We start from the raw sequence: 19,956 nt of genomic DNA, 5'->3' as shown, positions 1-19,956 counted from the left end.
ACAAAACCCAGTCCCCGAAACACGTCTCATTCAGTGGAACGTTCCACCACCCTATGCTCTCCCGCTCCGTGTCATATATTTCAAAAAGTAAACTTTATTCGGAATAACATATCAGTTACACACATCAGTACACAGACAAGAGAGGAATTGAATGAATTGACTTCATTACTTACGTTCTTCACGTACATGAGGACTAAAAACTTTTACGTTATGTCTCCGTCGAATTGTGCAATTTATAATCATTAGAACAGTCAATGTAACATAGAAATACACTCAGATCAGCATGAGTTAATCAGCCTGATCATCTGGTGGACGAAGCTGTCCCAGAGCCTGTTGGTTCTGGCTTTTATGCTGCGGTACCGTTTCCCGGATGGTACCAGCTAGAACAGTTTGTGGTTGGGGTGCCTCGGGTCCCTAATGATACTTTTTACACATCTGTCTTTGTAAATGTCCTGAATAGTGGGAAGTTCACAACTACAGATGCGCTGCGCTGTCTGCACCACTCTCTGCAGAGTCCTGCGATTAAGGGAGGTACAGTTCCCATACCAGGCAGTGATGCAGCCAGTTAGGATGCTCTCAATTGTGCCCCTGTAAAAAGTTCTTGGGATTTGGGGGAGTCATACCAAACTTCTTCAACCATCTGGGGTGAAAGAGGCACTCTTGTGCCTTTTTCATCGCACAGTCGGTATGTAAAGACCACGCGAGGTCCTCAGTGATGCCGAAGAACTTAAAGCTGTTTACCCTCTCAACCCCAGATCCATTGATATCAATAGGGGTTAACCCATCTCCATTCCTCCTGTGATCCTCAACAAGCTCCTTCATTTTTGCGAGAGAGGGAGAGTTGGTTTTCTTGACATCACTGTGTCAGAGAAATGACTTCCTTCCTGTAGGCCACCTCGTTATTGTTTGAGATTAGGCCAATCAATGTAGTGTTGTCGGCAAATTTAATTAGCAAACTAGAGCTGTGGGCGATGGCACAGTCATGGTGTAAAGGAAGTAATTTAGTACACTGCCCTGAGGGGCTCCTGTATTGAGAGTCAGAGGGTTGGAGGTGAGAGAGCCCACTCTTACCAACTATATAACCATCTAACAATTACAGCATGGAAACAGGCCATTTCAGCCCTTCTAGTCCGTGCCAAACGCTTACTCTCACCCAGTCCCATGGACCTGCACTCAGCCCATAACCCTCCATTCCTTTCCTGTCCATATACCCATCCAATTTTTCTTTAACTGACAATATCGAACCTGCCTCTGCAACTTCTACTGGAAGCTCGTTCCATGCAGCCATCACTCTCTGAGTAAAGAAGTTCCCCCTTGTGTTACCCCCAAACTTTTGCCCCCAACTCTCAATTCATGTCATCTTGTTTGAATCTCCCCTAATCTCAATGGAAAAAGCCTATCCATGTCAACTCTATCTATCCCCTCATAATTTTAAATACTGTACCTCTATCAAGTCCCCCCTCAACCTTCTACACTCCAAAGAATAAAGACCTAACTTGTTCAACCTTTCTCTGTAACTCAGGTGCTGAAACCCAGGTAACATTCTAGTCAATCTTCTCTGTACTCTCTCTGTTTTGTTGACATCTTTCCTATAATTTGGTGACCAGAACTGTACTCAATAATCCAAATTTGGCCTTACCAATGCCTTGTACAATTTTAACATTACATCCCAACTCCTACACTCAATGCTCTGATTTATAAAGGCCAGCATACCAAAAGCTTTCTTCACCACCCTATCCACATGAGATTCCACCTTCAAGGAACTATGCACCACTATTCCTAGATCACTCTGTTCTACTGCATTCTTCAATGCCCTACCATTTACCATGTATGTCCTATTTTAATTAGTCCTACCAAAATGTAGCACCTCACACTTAGCAGCATTAAACTCCATCTGCCATCTTTTAGCCCACTCTTCTAACTGGCCTAAATCTCTCGGCAAGCTTTGAAAACCTGCTTCATTATCCACAACACCACCTATCTTAGTATCATCTGCATACTTACAAATCCAATTTACCACCCCATCATCCAGATCATTAATGTATATGACAAACAACATTGGACCCAGTACAGATCCCTGAGGCACACCACTAGTCACCGACCTCCAATCTGACGAACAGTTATCCACCACTACGCTCTGGCATCTCCCATCCATCCACTGTTGAATCCATTTTACAACTTCAATATTAATAAGGAGTGCAGCGTAGGTTCATGAGGTTAATTCCCGGGATGGCAGGACTGTCATATGTTGAAAGATTGGAGCGACTGGGCTTGTATACACTGGAATTTAGAAGTATGAGAGGGGATCTGATTGAAACATATAAGATTATTAAGGGATTGGACACGCTAGAGGCAGAAAACATGTTCCCGATGTTGGGGGACTCCAGAACCAGAGGCCACAGTTTAAGAATAAGGGGTAGGCCATTCAGAACAGAGTTGAGGAAAAACTTTTTCACACAGAGGGTTGTGGTTCTTTGGAATGCTCTGTCCCAGAAGGCAGTGGAGGCCAATTCTCTGGATTCTTTCAAGAAAGAGTTAGATAGAGCTCTTAAAGATAGCGGAGTGAAGGGATATGGGGAGAAGGCAGGAACAGGGTACTGATTGTGGATGATCAGCCATGATCACAGTGAATGGTGGTGCTGGCTCGAAGGGCCGAATGGCCTACTCCTGCATCTATTGTCTTTTGCCTATTGTCTAATACCTAACGATTGATCCTTCCTAACTAACCTTCCCTGTGGAACCTTGTCAAAGGCCTTACTGAAGTCCACATAGACAACATACACTGCTTTACCCTCGTCAACTTTCCTAGTAACCACTTCAAAAAATTCAATAAGATTTGTCAAACATGACCTTCCACGCACAAATCCATGTTGACTGTTCCTAATCAGACCCCGTCTATCCAGATAATTACGTATACCATCTCTAAGAATACTTTCCATTAATTTACCCACAACTGATGTCAAACTTACAGGCCGATAATTGCTAGGTTTACTCTTAGAACCCTTTTTAAACATTGGAACAACATGAGCAATACACCAATATTCCAGCACCATCCCCGTTTCTAATGACATTTGAAATATTTCTGTCAGAGCCCCTGCTATTTCCACACTAACTTCTCTCAAGGTCCTAGGGAATATCTTGTCAGGACCCGGAGACTTATCCACTTTTACATTCCTTAGAAGCGCCCTTGTTTCCTTTACCTTACACAATTCAATATCCTTCTCCTTCGTGAATACCGAAGAAAAGAAATTGTTTAAAATCTCCCCCATCTCTTTTGGCTCCACACATAGCTGTCCACTCTGATTCTCTAAGGGACCAATTTTATCCCTCACTATCCTATAACTGTAGAAACCCTTTGGATTTATTTTCACCTTACTTGCCAAAGCAACCTCGTATCTTCTTTTAGCTTTTCTAATTTCTTTCTTAAGATTCTTTTTACGTTCTTTATATTCCTTGAGCACCTCATTTACTCCCTGCTGCCTATATTTATTATAGATATGCAAACAACAGGAATTCTGCAGATGCTGGAAATTCAAGCAACACACATCAAAGTTGCTGGTGAACGCAGCAGGCCAGGCAGCATCTCTAGGAAGAGGTTCAGTCGACATTTCAGGCCGAGACCTGATTTTAAGTTCCTTGGCCCCCACCACTTTATTTTCACCATGGATGTCCAGTCCCTATATACTTCCATCCCCCATCAGGAGGGTCTCAAAGCTCTACGCTCCTTTTTAGATTCCAGACCTAATCAGTTCCCCTCTACCACCACTCTGCTCCATCTAGCGGAATTAGTCCTTACCCTTAATAATTTCTCCTTTGGCTCCTCCCACTTCCTCCAAACTAAAGGTGTAGCTATGGGCACCTGTATGGGTCCTAGCTATGCCTGCCTTTTTGTTGGCTTTGTGGAACAATCTATGTTCCGTGCCTATTCTGGTATCTGTCCCCCACTTTTCCTTCACTACTTCGACGACTGCATTGGTGCTGCTTCCTGCACACATGCAGAGCTCGTTGCCTTTATTAACTTTGCCTCCAACTTTCACCCTGCCCTCAAGTTTACCTGGTCTATTTCCGACACCTCCCTCCCCTTTCTAGATCTTTCTGTCTCTGTCTCTGGAGACAGCTTATCCACTGATGTCTACTATAAGCCTACTGACTCTCACAGCTATCTGGACTATTCCTCTTCTCACCCTGTCTCTTGCAAAAACGCCATCCCCTTCTCGCAATTCCTCCGTCTCTGCCACATCTGCTCTCAGGATGAGGCTTTTCATTCTAGGACGAGGGAAATGTCCTTTTTTAAAGAAAGGGGCTTCCCTTCCTCCACTATCAACTCTGCTCTTAAACGCATCTCCCCCATTTCACGTACATCTGCTCTCACTCCATCCTGCCGCCACCCCACTAGGAATAGGGTTCCCCTGGTCCTCACCTACCACCCCACCAGCCTCCGGGTCCAACATATTATTCTCCGTAACTTCCGCCACCTCCAACAGGATCCCACCACTAAGCACGTCTTTCCCTCCCCCCCCCGCTTTCCGCAGGGATTGCTCCCTACGCGACTCCCTTGTCCATTCGTCCCCGCCATCCCTCCCCACTGATCTCCCTCCTGGCACTTACCCGTGTAAGCAGAACAAGTGCTACACATGCCCTTATACTTCCTCCCTTACCACCATTCAGGGCCCCAAACAGTCTTTCCAGGTGAGGCGACACTTCACCTGTGAGTCGGCTGGGGTGATATACTGCATCCGGTGCTCCCGATGTGGCCTTTTATATATTGGCGAGACCCGACGCAGACTGGGAGACCGCTTTGCTGAACACCTACGCTCTGTCCGCCAGAGAAAGCAGGATCTCCCAGTGGCCACACATTTTAATTCCACATCCCATTCCCATTCTGACATGTCTATCCACAGCCTCCTCTACTGTAAAGATGAAGCCACACTCAGGTTGGAGGAACAACACCTTATATTCCGTCTGGGTAGCCTCCAACCTGATGGCATGAACATCGATTTCTCTAACTTCCGCTAATGCCCCACCTCCCCCTCGTACCCCATCTGTTACTTATTTTTATACACACATTCTTTCTCTCACTCTCCTTTTTCTCCCTCAGTCCCTCTGAATATACCCCTTGCCCATCCTCTGGGTTCCCCCCCACGTCTTTCTTCCCGGATCTCCTGTCCCATGATCCTCTCGTATCCCTTTTGCCAATCACCTGTCCAGCTCTTGGCTCCATCCCTCCCCCTCCTGTCTTCTCCTACCATTTTGGATCTCCCCCTCCCCCTCTAGCTTCCAAATCTCTTACTCACTCTTCCTTCAGTTAGTCCTGACGAAGGGTCTCGGCCTGAAACGTCAACTGCACCTCTTCCTCGAGATGCTGCCTGGCCTGCTGCGTTCACCAGCAACTTTGATGTGTGTTGCTTTATTATCGATATCTCTCTTTTTCCGAACCAAGTTTCCAATATCCCTTGAAAACCATGGCTCTCTCAAACTTTTAACCTTTCTTTTCAACCTAACAGGAACATAAAGATTCTGTACCCTCAAAATTTCACCTTTAAATGATTTCCATTTCTCTATTACATCCTTCCAATAAAACAAATTGTTCCAATCCACTCCTTCTAAATCCTTTCGCATCTCCTCAAAGTTAGCCTTTCTCCAATCAAAAATCACAACCCTGAAGGACCTATCCTTCTCCATAATTATATTGAAACTAATGGTATTGTTATCACTGGACCCGATGTGCTCCCCAACACATACATCCATTACCTGTCCTATCTCATTCCCTAACAGGAGATCCAACACTGCCCCTTCTCTAGTTGGTACCTCTATGTATTGCTGCAAAAAACTATCCTGCACACATTTGACAAACTCCAAACCATCCAGCCCTTTTACAGTCTGGGCTTCCCAGTCTATGTGTGGAAAATTAAAATCTCCCACAATCACAACCTTGTGCTTACTACAAGTATCTGCTATCTCCTGACAAATTTGCTCCTCCAATTCTTGCTCCCCATTAGGTGGTCTATAATACACCCCTATAAGTGTTACTACACCTTTCCCATTCCTCAATTCCACCTAAATAGCCTCCCTAAACGAGCCCACTAATCTATCCTGCTAGAGCACCGCTGTAATATTTTCTCTGACAAGCAATGCAACACCTCCCCCTCTTGTCCCTCCGATTCTATCACACCTGAAGCAACGAAATCCAGGAATATTTAGTTGCCAATCACATCCTTCCCGTAACCATGTTTCACCAATAGCTACAGCATCACTTTTCCAGGTATAAATCCATGCTCTAAGCTCATCCACTTTTCTTACAATGCTCCTAGCTTTAAAATAAATGCATTTAAGAAATTCTCCACCTCTTACTCTCTGTTAACCACTAAAGGTGCAAACAACTTTACTATCTTCTTTTTCTTCCTTCTCCCCTACATATGTTCCTACACTCGTTCCCCTCCCCCCTTGTATGTAGTTTAAATCCACTGGGGCCTTTCTAGCAAACCTACCTGCAAGAATATTTGTCCCCCTCCAGTTCAGATGTAAACCGTCCCGCCGGAACAGGTCCCACCTTCCTTGGAAAACTGTCCAATTATCTATAAATCTGAAGCCCTGCCTCCTGCACTATGTCTTCAGCCAGGTGTTGACCTGCTCTATCTCACCATTTCTAAACCCGCCTGCACATGGCACTGGTAGCAATCCTGAGATTGCTATCCTGGAGGTCCTGTCCTTTAACTTGGCGCCTAACTCCCTACACTCACCTTTCAGGACCTCCTCACTCTTCCTACCCACATCATTGGTCCCTACATGGACCACGACATCCGGCTGCTCACCCTCCCTCTTGAGAATACTGAGAACTCGATCCTAGATATCACGGACCCCGGCACCAGGAAGGCAAGAAACCATCCGGGATTCTCGATCTCTCCCACAGAACCTCTTATTTGTCTCCCTAACTATCGAATCCCCTATCACTACCTCTCCCCTCTTTTCCTTCCTTCCCTTCTGAGCTGAGGATCCAGTCTTGGTGCCAGAGATGCAACCACTGCAACTTGTCCCTGGTAGCTCATCCCCACCAACAGTATCCAAAACAGTATACTTATTATTGATGGGAATGGCTGACAGTGATCTGACAGGAAGTCCAGGAACCAGCTGTACAAGGCAGGGTCAAAGTCAAGGTTTCTGAACTTCCTGTCGAGCCTGGATGGAATTATAGTGTTGAATGCTGAACAGCATTCTCACATAAGCATCCTTCTTCTCCAGACGTGTAATGATGGTATGTAGAGTAGTGGCTATTGCATCATCTGTCGATCAGTTGTGTTGGTAGGCAAATTGTAGGGGGTCCAGTGGGTGGTAGCAAGCTGCCAATGTAGTCTTTGACCAGCCTCTCAAAGCATTTGCTTATTTTTGAGGTGAGTGCGACAGGATGCCAGTCGTTCAGGCGTGCTACCTTTGTCTTTTTTGGTACAGGGACAAGGGTTGATTAATTTGAAGCAGGAGGGCACTCTACACTGGGAGAGGGAGAGATAAAAAAACGTCAGTAAACACTCCTGCCAGTTGTGCTGCACATATCTTGAGTACTCGCCCTGGGATGCTGTCCGGTCCTGCAGCTTTGAGACTGTCCACTCGTTGGAAACATCTGTGTACTGTCCCTCAGTCTCAGAGATGACCAGGTTGCAGGTTGTAGTGGTGGCTTTCCTCGGAGGCTCAGAGTTAACGACATCAAACCGAGCGTAAAAGTGATTGAGCTCATCTGGGAGAGGGGCCGCAATGTTGGCTGCACCACAACGTTTGGCTTTGAGGTCTGTGATGGTATGCAGCCCTCGCCACAAGTCACACGTGCTATTCGTTGTGAATCTTGACTCAATCTTGTCCCTGTACTGTTGTTTGGCAGCCCTGATAAGCTTTGCACAGATTGTAGCTGCTTTTCTTGAGCTCCTGCTGATTGCCGGCAATGTAAGCTCTGTGTCGCGTGGTCAGTGCTGTTTGCAAGGAGCTATTGATCCAGGGTTTCTGGTTTGGGAAGACCCTGATCAACTTTTGGGGGACAACATCGTTGAAGTACTTCTGGATGAAGCACGTGACTCCATCAGTGAAATTGGAGACATCCCCATAATGGGAGACATTCCAGTCAACGTCATCGAAGCAGTCCTGCAACATGGAGGCTGACTGGTCGGACCAACAGTGGACGGTTTTAACTATGGCTGCCGGTGGGCTTGATGGACTGGGTGGCCTACTCCTGCTCCTACTTCTTATGCTCTCATTCTGTTCTTCTGCCTGTACGTCAGCGAAGCAGGATCAAAGAGGGATCTGATTTTCACTCAGAAACGCAGGGTAAAAACATTTTACATTCTAGTGTTACCTGCTCAATACGTTCAATACTGTTACTCATGGGATGATATTATCACTTGAGGGTCATGTATGGTAGTGCAAGGAGAGTAATCCTTTGAAATAATCCAGAAGCTGGTGACAGAGGGTCGGCAAGTTTAAGTTCCTTGGTGTTGTCATTTCAGAGGATTTGTCCTGCGTCCAGCACAAGTGCTATTATGAAGAAAATATGGCAGCACCTCTATTTTCTTAAATTTGCAAAGATTTGCTATAACATCTTAACCTTTGACAAACTACTATAGATGTGTGGTGGAGTGTATATTGACTGGTTGCATCACAGCCTCTATGAGAACATCAATGCCCTTGAAGGGAAAATCCTACAGAAATAGTGGATACTACTCAGACCATCATGGGTAAATCCCTCCCCACCATTGAGCACATCTACATGGAGAGCATCCATCATCAGGAACCCCCACCATCCAGGCCAAGCCCGCTTCTTACTGCTGTCATCAGCAAGAGGGTACAGGAGCCTCAGGACCCACACCACCAGGTTCAGGAACAGTTATTACCCCCTCAACCATCAGGCTCTTGAACAAAAGGGGATAACTTCACTCTCCCCATCACTGAACTGATTCCACAGTCTATGGACTCACTTTCAAGGACTCTTCATCTCATGTTCTCAATATTTATTGCTTGTTTATTTTTCTTTCTTTTATATTTGCACAGTTTGTTGTCTTTTGCACACTGGTTGTTTGTTTGTCTTGTTGGGTGTAGTCTTTCATTGATTCTATTGTGCTTCCTGTATTTACTGTGAATGCCTGCAAGAAAATGAAACTCAGGGTTGTATATGGCGACATAGATGTGTGTTGACAATAAATTATCTTTTAACTTTATTCAGGCAACATCCCATACTGGCACCATCATAAAGCCCACCCCAAAACAAGAGTCTCTCCCATTTTCAATTTCAAATCACCCTGAATCCTTGAGTCTGTAGCCTATAATCTGAAGTCTATAAACAAACTGTGAGAGGAGTTTAGTGGATCAGGTGCCGATCCAAATGCAGAGATTTAACCGGAGTCATTCAAAGTTCATTTTACTTCACAGACGCTGCTCAACCTGCTGTGGTCCTTCAGCATCTTGTTTGATTTTCCAAATTCCAGCATCTTGTCTCTCCTCTGCCAGGAAGAAAGGTTTAGTAGGGAAATTCTATGACTTGGGCATGTTCCTCGTCCTCATGTTTAAAAAAGGCAGAGACTGAAAACAGTGCTTGAGTGATATGCAATGAGGATGTCAGAACTGACAGTGATTATGAGATTATGACTGACAAGGAAGAAAGCAGGCAGGACACTTCAATGAGGCTGAGGGGTTGATCTCACCCTTTTTCAGTGGGTGAACAAGTTTGATAAGATTAGAAATGGACAAGGAATTTCCACCTGTGTAGAAACATTCTAGATAAATTGAATATAAATTCATCAGAAATGGCTTCACCCAGAAATGTAATGAGTGGTTGAGGAAAATTGCATTGATGCACTGAGGGCATAATTAGTTAAGAGACCACTCACAAATCACATGTCTGTTACATTGTGCATATTGTCATATGCATGTGTACTGCAAGCCTCACAAGATGCTCGTTAGTGTGAGTAATTTTATCGTCAATGTACATATATGTTACCATATACTGCCTCGAGATTCATTTTCTTCCAGGCATTTACAGGACAAATAAAGAATTATAATAGACTTTATGGAAAACTGTACATAAACAAAGACTGACAAACAACCAATGTGCAGAAGAAGACACATTTTAAATTATTCATTTACAGAATGTGGGTGTCACCAGCTCAGCCAGCATTTATTGCCCAACCCTAGCTGCCCTTGAGAAGATGGTGATGAGCTGCCTTCCTGAACCGCTGCCGTCCCTGGTCCCTGAGGTGTAGGGACACCCACAGTGCTGTTAGGGAGGGAATTCCATCATTTTGACCCAGCGGCAATGAAGGAACGGTGATATTTTTCCAAGTCAGGGTGGTAAGTGACTTGGAGGGGGATTTCCAAGTGGTGGTATTCCCAGGTATCTGCTGTTCTCATCCTTCTAGATGGTAGTGGTCGTGGGTCTGGAAGGTGCTGCTTTAGGAACTTCGGTGTGTTATTGTAGTGCATCTTGTAGATAGTACACACTGCTGGAACTGTTCATTGATGGTGGAGGGATTGGATGCTTGTGGAAGGGGTACCAATCAAGTTGGCTGCCTTGTACTGGATGGCATCAAGCTTCTAGAGTGTTGATGGAGCTGCCCTCATCCAGGTGAGTGGCGAGTATTCCATTACACTCCTCACCTGAGCCTTGTAGATGGGAATCAGGAGGTGACTTTACACGCCACAGGATTCCTAGCCTTTGACCTGCTCTTGTAGCTACAGTGTTTATATAGCTAGATTAGTTCAGTTTCCTGTCAATGGTAACCATTGTGACTGTTTCCTCACATTGTGCAAATAAAGATTAATAATACTGAGAAGGTGAGTTGCAGAGTCCTTGAAAGTGAGTCTGTAGGTTGTGGGATCAGTTCGGTGTTGAGGTGAGTGAAGTTATCCATACTAATTCTTGGAAAATTGGGATCTCTTCTTGGGGAGATATGACCTGTTCAAAAGTGATGGGTTGCACCTGAACCCGAGCAGGACCAATATTCTCGCAGACAGGTTTGTTAGAACTGTTGGGGAGGGTTTAAACTAACTAGGTAAGGGGTGGGAATCGGAGTGAAGGGACTCAGGAGAGGACAGATGGTAAAAAGTAAAGATAGCGTGCAGTCAGACTGTCAGGAAGGGCAGGCAGGTGATGGGACTTAGATGCAGCCAGCAGGCTGAGCATCAAATCATGAGGATGCAGAATCAGAAGGGATAGTGAATACGGTACTCAGGGTGTTGTATCTAAATGTAAGAAATAAGGTGGATGATCTTGTTGCACTATTACAGATTGCCTGGTATGATATTGTGGCCATCACTGAATTATGTCTGAAGGATGGTTGTAGTTGGGAGCTGAATTCCAAGGTTACATGTTATATCGGAGGAATAGGAAGGTAGGCAGAGGGGTAGCGTGGCTCTGCTGGTAAAGAATGGCATCAAATCAGTAGGAAGATGTGACATAGGATTAAAAGGTGTTGAATCCTTGTGGGTTGAGTTAAGAAACTACAAGGGTAAAAGGATGTTGATGGCAGTTATATACAGGCCACCTAACAGTGGCTGGGAGGTGAACCACAGGTTACAACAGGAAATAGAAAAGGCGAGTCAAAGGGGCAATGTTACGGTAGACATGGGAGATTTTAACATGCAGGTCAATTGGGAAAAATCAGTTTGGTAATGGATCTCAAGAAAGTGAGTTCGTTGAATGCCAAAGTGATAGCTTTTTAGAGCAGTTTGTTGTTGAGGGACGTTGCCTCAAGATTCAGGGGAGAAGATTTAGGACAGAGATGAGGAGAAACCGTTTTTTCCAGAGAGTGCCCAGGAAAGCAGTTGAGGCTTCCTCACTAAATATATTTAAGAAACAGTTAGATAGGTTTTTACATAGTAAGGAATTAAGGGTTATGGGGAAAAGGCAGGTAGATGGAGCTGAGTTATGGACAGATCAGCCATAATCTTATTGAATGGTGGGGCAGGCTCAATGGGCCGGATGGCCTACTCTTGGTCCTATTTTTTATGTTCTTATGAGCCTACAAGGGCATCAGCTATACTGCATTGGGTGTTATGTAATGAACCAGGGTCAATTAAGGAGCTGAAGGTAAAATACCCTGTGGAACCAGTGATCACAATATGATTGAGTCCAACTTGAAATTTGAATGGGAGAAAGTAAAGTCTGATGTAGCTAAATTTCAGTGGAGTAAAGGAAATTACAGTGGTATGAGAGAGGAGTTGGCCAAACTAAACTGGAAGGAGCTGCTGGCAGGGATACCAGCAGAGCAGCAATGGTGTGCGTTTCTGGGAAAAATGAGGAAGGTGCAGGACATGTGTATTCCAAAAATGAAGGAATACTCAAATGGTAAAATAGTACAACTATATCTGACAAGGGAAGTCAAAGCTACAGTAAAAGCAAAAGAAAAGGCATACAACAAAGCAAAAATTGGTGGAAAGATAGAGGATTGGGTAGTTTTTAAAACCCTACAGACAGCAACTAAAAAAATCATCAGAAGGGAAAAGATGAAATATGAAAGCAAGCTAGCAAATAATATCAATGTGGATAGTAAAAGTTTTTCAAGTATGTTAAAAATAAAAGAGAAATGAGAGTGGATATAGGACCACTAAAAAATGAGGCAGCAGAAGTAATAACGGGGGACAAGGAGATAGCTGATGAACTAAATGAGTATTTTACGCCACTCTTCACTGTGAAGAACACCAGCGGTATGCCTGATGTCATAGTGTGTGAAGGAAGAGAAGTGGGTGCAGTTACTATTACAAGAAAGGTGGTCCTCAAAAAGCTGAAAGACCTAAAGGTACATAAGTCACCCGGACCCGAGGAACTGCACCCGAGGGTTCTGAAAGAGATAGTGTTAGAGATTATGGTGGCATTAGAAATTATCTTTCAAAAATCATTGGACTCTGGCATGGTGCCAGAGGACTGGAAAATTGCAAATGTTACTCCACTCTTTAAGAAAGGAGGAAGGCAGTAGAAATGAAATTATAGACTAGTTAGCCTGACCTCATTGGTTGGGAAGATGTTCGAGTCAATTGTTAAGGATGAGGTTAGGGAGTACTTGGAGACACAGGACAAGATAGAACAAAGTCAGCATGGTTTCCTTCAGGGAAAATCCTGCCTGATGAACCTGTTGGAATTCTTTGAGGAGATTACAAGTAGGATAGATAAAGGGGATGCAGTGGATGTTGTATATTTGGACTTTTGGAAGGCCTTTGACAAGGTGCCACACATGAGGCTGCTTACCAAGTTAAGAGCTCATGATATTATAGGAAAGTTACTAACACGGTTAGAGCATTGGCTGATTGGTAGAAGGCAGCGAGTGGGAATAAAAGGATCCTTTTCTGATTGGCTGCCAGTGACTAGTGGTGTTCTGTCGGGGTTGGTGTTGGGACCGCTTCTTTTTATGCTGTGTATAAATGACTTAGATGATGGAATAGTTGGCTTTGTTGCCAAGTTTGCAGATGTTACGAAGATTGGTGGGGGGGGGGGAACAGGTAGTGTTGAAGAAACAGGTAGGCTGCAGGAGGACTTAGACAGATTAGGAGAATGGTAAAGACAGTGGAAAATGAAATAAAATGTTGGAAAATCCATGGTCATGCACTTCAGTAGTAGAAATAAATGTGTGGAGTATTTTCTAAATGGGGAGAAATGCCAGGAATCCGAGATGCAGAGAGGCTTGGGAGTCCTTGTGCAGAAAATCCTGAAGGTTAACTTGCAGGTTGAGTCGGTGGTGAGGAAGGCAAACACAATGTTAGCATTCATTTCAAGAGGTCTAGAACAGGGGTACCCAACCTTTTTTGCACCGCGGGCCGGTTTAATATTGACAATATTCTTGCGGACTGGCCGACCCGGGGAGGGGGGGGGTGGGCGCGGTTTCAAGTAGGGTTAAACTCACCTCAACATGTCTTTTACAGTTAGGGTTGTCAACTTTCTCACTCCCAAATAAGGGACAAAGGTAGCAGTCAAATCCAGGGACACTTTACCCCAGGAAAGACTACCATGGCCATGAAGCCTTGCGCGGGCACCTGTGTGCGCATGTGTGTACGTGCCAATTTTTTTCCTCCCCTGCAAATCGGTTTTGCCTTCATCTTCCTGACTATGCTGTACATACATTATTTCTACTTTATATAGGCTGTGTATTTATCATATCATTCCTGCTTTTACTATATGTTAGTGTTATTTATTTTCAGTTTTATGTGTTATTTGGTATGATTTATTAGGTTATTTTTTGAGTCTGGGAACGCTCAAAAATTTTTCCCATATAAATTAATCGTAATTGCTTCTTCGCTTTATGCCCTTTTGGCACGAAAGGTTTCATAGGGACGCTCTACCTTAGCGGGGAAAATACTGGACAAGGGCAGCCCCGTATGGGACAAACCAATTTAGCCCGATATATGGGATGTCCCAGCAAATACGGGACAGTACCAGAGCAGGGATGTGATGCTGAGGCTTTATAAGGCACTTGTGAGGCCTCACCTTGAGTATTGTGAACAGTTTTGGGCCCCTCATCTTAGAAAAGATGTGCTGGCATTGGAGAGGGTTCAGAAGAGGTTCACAAGGATGATTACAGGAATGAAAGGGTAGTCATACGAGGAATGTTTGATGGCTCTGGGTCTATACTTGCTGGAATTCAGAAGGATGAGGGGGAATCTCATTGAAACCTTTCAAATGTTGAAAGGCCTAGACAGAGTAGATGTGGAAAGGATGTTTTACATGGTGGGACAGTCTAGGACAAGAGGGCACAGCCTCAGGATAGAGGGGTGTCCTTTCAAAACAAAGATGCCGATGAATTTCTTTAGCCAAAGTGTAGTGAATTTGTGGAATTTGTTACCACATGCAGCTGTGGAGGCCAGTTCGTTGGGTGTATTTAAGGCAGAGATTGATAGGTTCTTGATTGGACACGGCATCAAAGGTTATGGGGAGAAGGCCGGGAACTGGGGTTGAGGAAGAGGAAAAAAAAGGATCAGCCATAATTGAATGATGGAGCAGACTCAATGGGCCAAATGGCCTAATTCTGCTTCTATGTCCTATGGACTATGGTGTTATGATTCAGGAACCTGATGGTTGAAGGGTAATAACAGTTCCTGAACCTGGTGGTATGGGTCCTGATGTTCTTGTACCTCCTTCCTGGTAGCAGTGCGAGAAGAGAGCATGGCCTGGATGGTTGGGGTCCTTGATGATGGCGACTACTTTCTTGCTACAGTGATCCTTGTAAATGTGCTCAATGGAGAGAGGGCTTTTCTTGTGATGGACTGGGCCGTGTCCACCACTTTCTGTTGAGTATGCTGTTCCTGAGCATTATCCAATATCAGGCTGTGATCCAATCACTGCTGATGCTCTCTACTGTGCAACTATAGAAGTTGTGAAAGTTTTAGGTGACTTTCCAAATCTACACAAACTTGTAAGAAAGCAGAGGCCTGTCATCCCTCATTTGTGCTGGCATATGTGCTGGTCCCAGGACAGATCCTCTGAAATGCTAATGCCAAGGAATTTAATGTTCCTGACCCTCGCTACCTCTGATCCCCTAACGAGGGCTGCTCATGGCCTTCTGGCTTCTCCCTCCTGTAGTCGATAATCAGCTCTTTGGTTTGTTGGGTGAGAGGTTGTTGTTGTGGTACCATTAAACCAGATTTTCAATCTCCCTCCTATACACTGAGTCGTTACCATCTTTGATTCCAACAGTTGAAATTTAGGCAACATTTTTAACGTAGCAGAAAGGGTCAGGCCACTTAATAAGACATTCACAAATAAGTATTTTGATACTGAACTATTGAGGACAGATTCTGCTGATGTTTGAAATCCAGAGCAACGCTTACAAAATGCTGGACGAATTCAGCAGGTCAGGCAGTATCTATGGAGGTGAATAAACAGTTGATATTTCAGGCCCAGACCTTTCAAGCAACATTACAGGAAAGACTGAGGTGGAGAGGAGGAAAGGTTCAGTAGGGAAATTCTATGGCCTGTGTACACATCTCCTGATAAGGCAGCTGATGAGTTTAAAGTTTCAGTGTGATCATTAAAATGCACATTTTATGTTACTGTGCTGCATAATATGAAGTGCAAATTTATTTGTACTTATATTGCAGATCTGCACGGCTGCCATTTTTCTCATGTATTAGTGGGAACTCTTTTGTGAATTCTTCATCACCAAGTGCATTTTGTGCCTTTTTTTTTCTGCTTCCTTCTTTCTTATTCAAGTCAGAGCTGGAAATCCTGGTTTGGGCCAATGTTGCAATCAGCTAGATCAGGTCACAGCAGCCCAGGACACCTTGTCATTCAAACATTACATCACATACCTTCCACCACCCTGAATTACATCACATACATGCATTGCTAGTGACATTAAATAAAGAGAAAATTCTGCAAGTAGACAACAATTGGCAAAGCATCTGTGAACATACTACAATTATAAAGGACACACAAGGGACTGCAAAAACTCAGCAGGTCGAGCAGTATTTATAGAGCCCCAGACTGCAAGTACATGCTCTCACACCAGAACCAATAACGAACAAGAGAAAATCTGCATATGCTAGAAACACAAAATGCTGGAGGAACTCAGCAAGCCAGCAGCATCGATGGAAAAGAATCAACAGTTGACGTTTCGCCTGAGACTCCTCAGTAGGATTAATAAAGTTGATTTCGTTGGGTCTGCCGTAAGGGATTTTGGGCGATGTAGTTTATTGACGGCACCTGTATCCGTAAGGCATGCGCAGTGCGACGAGGCTGCCGTTTGGCACATGCGCATTGTGATGATGCAAGTCAAGTGATGTATGCGTGGTGCCGCTGAGGCCGAGTTTGGTGTGAATTGCGGTTGGGATTGTGCTGTAGGCCCCGAAATGGCAGCGGCTGCGCCGGCCGCTGATAGCGGCTCCTCCCGCCGTTGCCTCGCCACACAATACTTCAACGAGGAAGAGAATAATGCGATCGAGAGTCTGACAACCAGTGAGAGGGTGAGGAGGCAGAGGGTTGGGGGCCATGGCCGAGATGGGATGGTATGCGGTAATGGAAAAAGATGGGATGAATTGGTCAGGGATCTTGAGGTGGGAAGTGGCTCGAAGGTGCAAGGACGGAGCTCTGGGGAATGAAATTGACGAGAAATTTGGATTCAGCTGGTGGAGTGACAGGGATGAAGGGGATGGGAGATTTGATGTAGTGGTGGATGGGGGGGGGCGGGGAACGAATTATGTGGCCAAATATCCAAGTCTTGTAATATTTCACCCCTACGTCAATCTTCTCCAAGTCCTCTTTGGTACGGTGCAGTCATAAAACAAGATCCTTTGACCCATGATGTGCTGAACAAATTAAATTAATCCCTTCTGGCTGCACATGATCAATGTTCTTTTAGAGAGGGCGTATAAATCCTAGTATATAATAGGATTAGGAAACTTTATAAAAATCAACAAGGTAACTAAGAAAAAGCCATAAGGAGGGAAAAGTTGGAAGGTAAGCTAGTCAGTAATATCAAAGAGGATACCAAAGATTCTTTCAGATATATAAAAAGTAAAGGTGAGAGTAGTTGTTGGACTGTTGGAAAATGGCACCGGAGAGGAAGTTATGGGAGGGAAAGGAATGGTGGGCAAACTGAATAAATATTTTACATCAGTCTTCACTATGGAAGACACTAGCAGTATGCTGGAAGTTTGATAGTGTCAGGGGTCGGAAGTGAGTGCAATTGCTATTACTAAGGAGGAGGTGCTTGTGAAGCTAAGAGGTCTGAAGGAGGTAGCTGCAGAGATTGTGGAGGCATTAGTTATGATCTTTCAAGAATCACTAGATTCTAGAATGGTTCTGGAGGACTGGAAATTTGCAATTGTGACTCCACTCTTCAAGAAGGGGAGGAGGCAGCAGAAAGGAAGTTATAGGCCAGTGAGCCTGACCTCATTGGTTTGGAAGATGTTGGAGTCAGTTGTTAAGGATGTAGTTTAGGGGTACTTGGAGGCACATGGTAAAGTAGGCCAAAGGCAGTATGGTTTCCTTGAGGGGAAATTTGCTTGACAAATCCTTTAGAGTTCTTTCAGGAAATAACAAGTAGGATAGACAAAGGGGATTCAGTGGATGTTGTGTTCTTGGATTTTCAGAATGCATTTGACAAGGTTTCGCACATGAGGCTGGTTAACAAGATAAGAGCCCATGGTATTACAGGAAAGATATTTGCATGGATAGAGCATTGGCTGATTGGGAGGCGGCAAAGAGTGGGAATAAAGGGAGCTTTTTCTGCTTGGTTGCTGGTGACTAGTGTGGTTCCATAGAGGTCTGTGTTGGGACTGTTTCTTTTTTCATTGTATGTCAATGATTTGGATGACAGAATTGATGGTTTTGTGGCCAAGTCTGCGGATGATATGAAGATAGGTGGAGGGGCAGATAGTGTTGAGGAAGCAGGGAGGCCACAGGAGGATTTGGATAGATTAGGAGAATGGACAAAGAAGTGGCAGATGGAATACAGTGTCAGGCAGTGTATGGTCATCCATTTTGATTGAAGAATGAAAGGGTTGACAATTTCTAATTTGGAGAGAAAGTTCAAAAAGCGGAGGTGCAAAGAGACTTGGGAGTCCTGCAGGATTCCAAAAAGATTAATTTGCAGTTAGAGTCGGTGGTAAGGAAGGTAAATGTGATATTAGCATTCACGTTGAGAGGACTGGAACATAAAAGCAAGGATATAATGTTGAGGGTTTATAAGGCACTGGTGAGGACTAGCTTGGAGTATTGTGAGCAGTTTTGGGCCCCTTATTTAAGAAGGGATGTGCTGACATTGGAGAGGGTTCAGAGTAGGTTCATGACAATGTTTCGAGGAATAAAAGGCTTATCATATGAGGAGTGATTGATGATTCTGGACCTTTACTCACTGGAATTCAGAAGAATGGGGGAGGGTATCTCTTTGAAAGCTATCGAATATTGAAAGGCCTCGATAGAGTGGATCTGAAGAGGATGTTTCCTATGATGGGGGAGTCCAGGACCTCTGGTCACAACCTCAGAATAGAGGGGTATCCATTTAGAACGAAGATGAGGAGGAATTTCTTTAGCCACAGGGTGGTGAATGTGTGGAATTCTTTGCCACAACCAGCTGTGGATGCCAGGTCATTGGGTGTATTTAAGGTGGACGTTGATAAATTCTTGATTATACCAGGCGTAAAAGGTTACAGGGAGAAGGCAGGAGAATGGGGTTGAGGGGGAAATGGATTAGCCATAGCAGAACAGACTTGATGGGTTGGATGGCCTCTTTGTGTTCTTATTTCTTATGCTCTGCATTTATTTCTGTGTCTATCAAAAAAACTGTAGTTATACAATAGTTTGAAAGAGCATGTTTATTAATAATGCTGTTTGAGATGAGCTAAATCTCATGACCGGTCTCACAGTAAACAGCATTGTCAGCAAAGAGAGTCCAATTAAAGAGCGGAGAAAATAAAACCCTTTTAGGCATCTTAACGGATCATCGCTCATCTTCTTTGCTGCATGTGTGATAGATATATTCTGGATTCTGCTTAGCTGGGACAGCTGCTTATTTGGGACAACTCTTAAACAAGAAAAAGTAATGGGGCAGGATATTGTGCTGAACAATTTCTAACTAGCATCAGTTGTGTGGCTTTGAGACACTACATTGTGCTTGGAGTGAACGGTTTTTAAGTAGCATCGGTTGCATGTGTTTGTTCAAAAATCAGTGATTTTTTTCACTGATAGGTGAGAAATAAGCAGTAAGACAATTCACAACTATTGCTCACTGTGGTTTCAAGTATTCAGGGTTAGGGATGCAAGAAACGGTCTGAAAATGAATTGATTTCACTACTTCAGCAAATTAGGAACTACGGAGAATGTAAAGTTATTGCCAATTATCATGAATGTTAGAATGAGAATGAAGATTTGGAGGATGTAATCATCGAAAGCATTATATGAAGACAGTCCATTATCTACAAGGGGTGTCTACTTTGATTTTGTTCATGTACAGCATACACTGGATGAATTTCTTTATCATTGATAACTCTGAA

The 19,956-nt window shown here is 44.2% G+C and overlaps 1 protein-coding gene across 1 annotated transcript in view; it reads left to right on the top strand.

Moving 5' to 3' along the window:
- The first annotated feature begins 16,735 nt into the window (after positions 1-16,735).
- The window catches only part of sympk (symplekin), a 122,381-nt gene continuing 119,160 nt past the window's right edge, over positions 16,736-19,956 (top strand). Inside the window, exon 1 of the mRNA XM_063060383.1 lies at positions 16,736-16,926. Coding sequence (XP_062916453.1) covers positions 16,747-16,926 — 180 coding nt within the window. The 5' untranslated portion in view covers positions 16,736-16,746. The remainder of the gene's footprint in view (positions 16,927-19,956) is intronic.

This window comes from Mobula hypostoma, chromosome 10, assembly GCF_963921235.1.
Source record: "Mobula hypostoma chromosome 10, sMobHyp1.1, whole genome shotgun sequence".
NCBI lineage: Eukaryota > Metazoa > Chordata > Chondrichthyes > Myliobatiformes > Myliobatidae > Mobula > Mobula hypostoma.
This window is presented reverse-complemented; position numbering and strand designations above follow the sequence as displayed.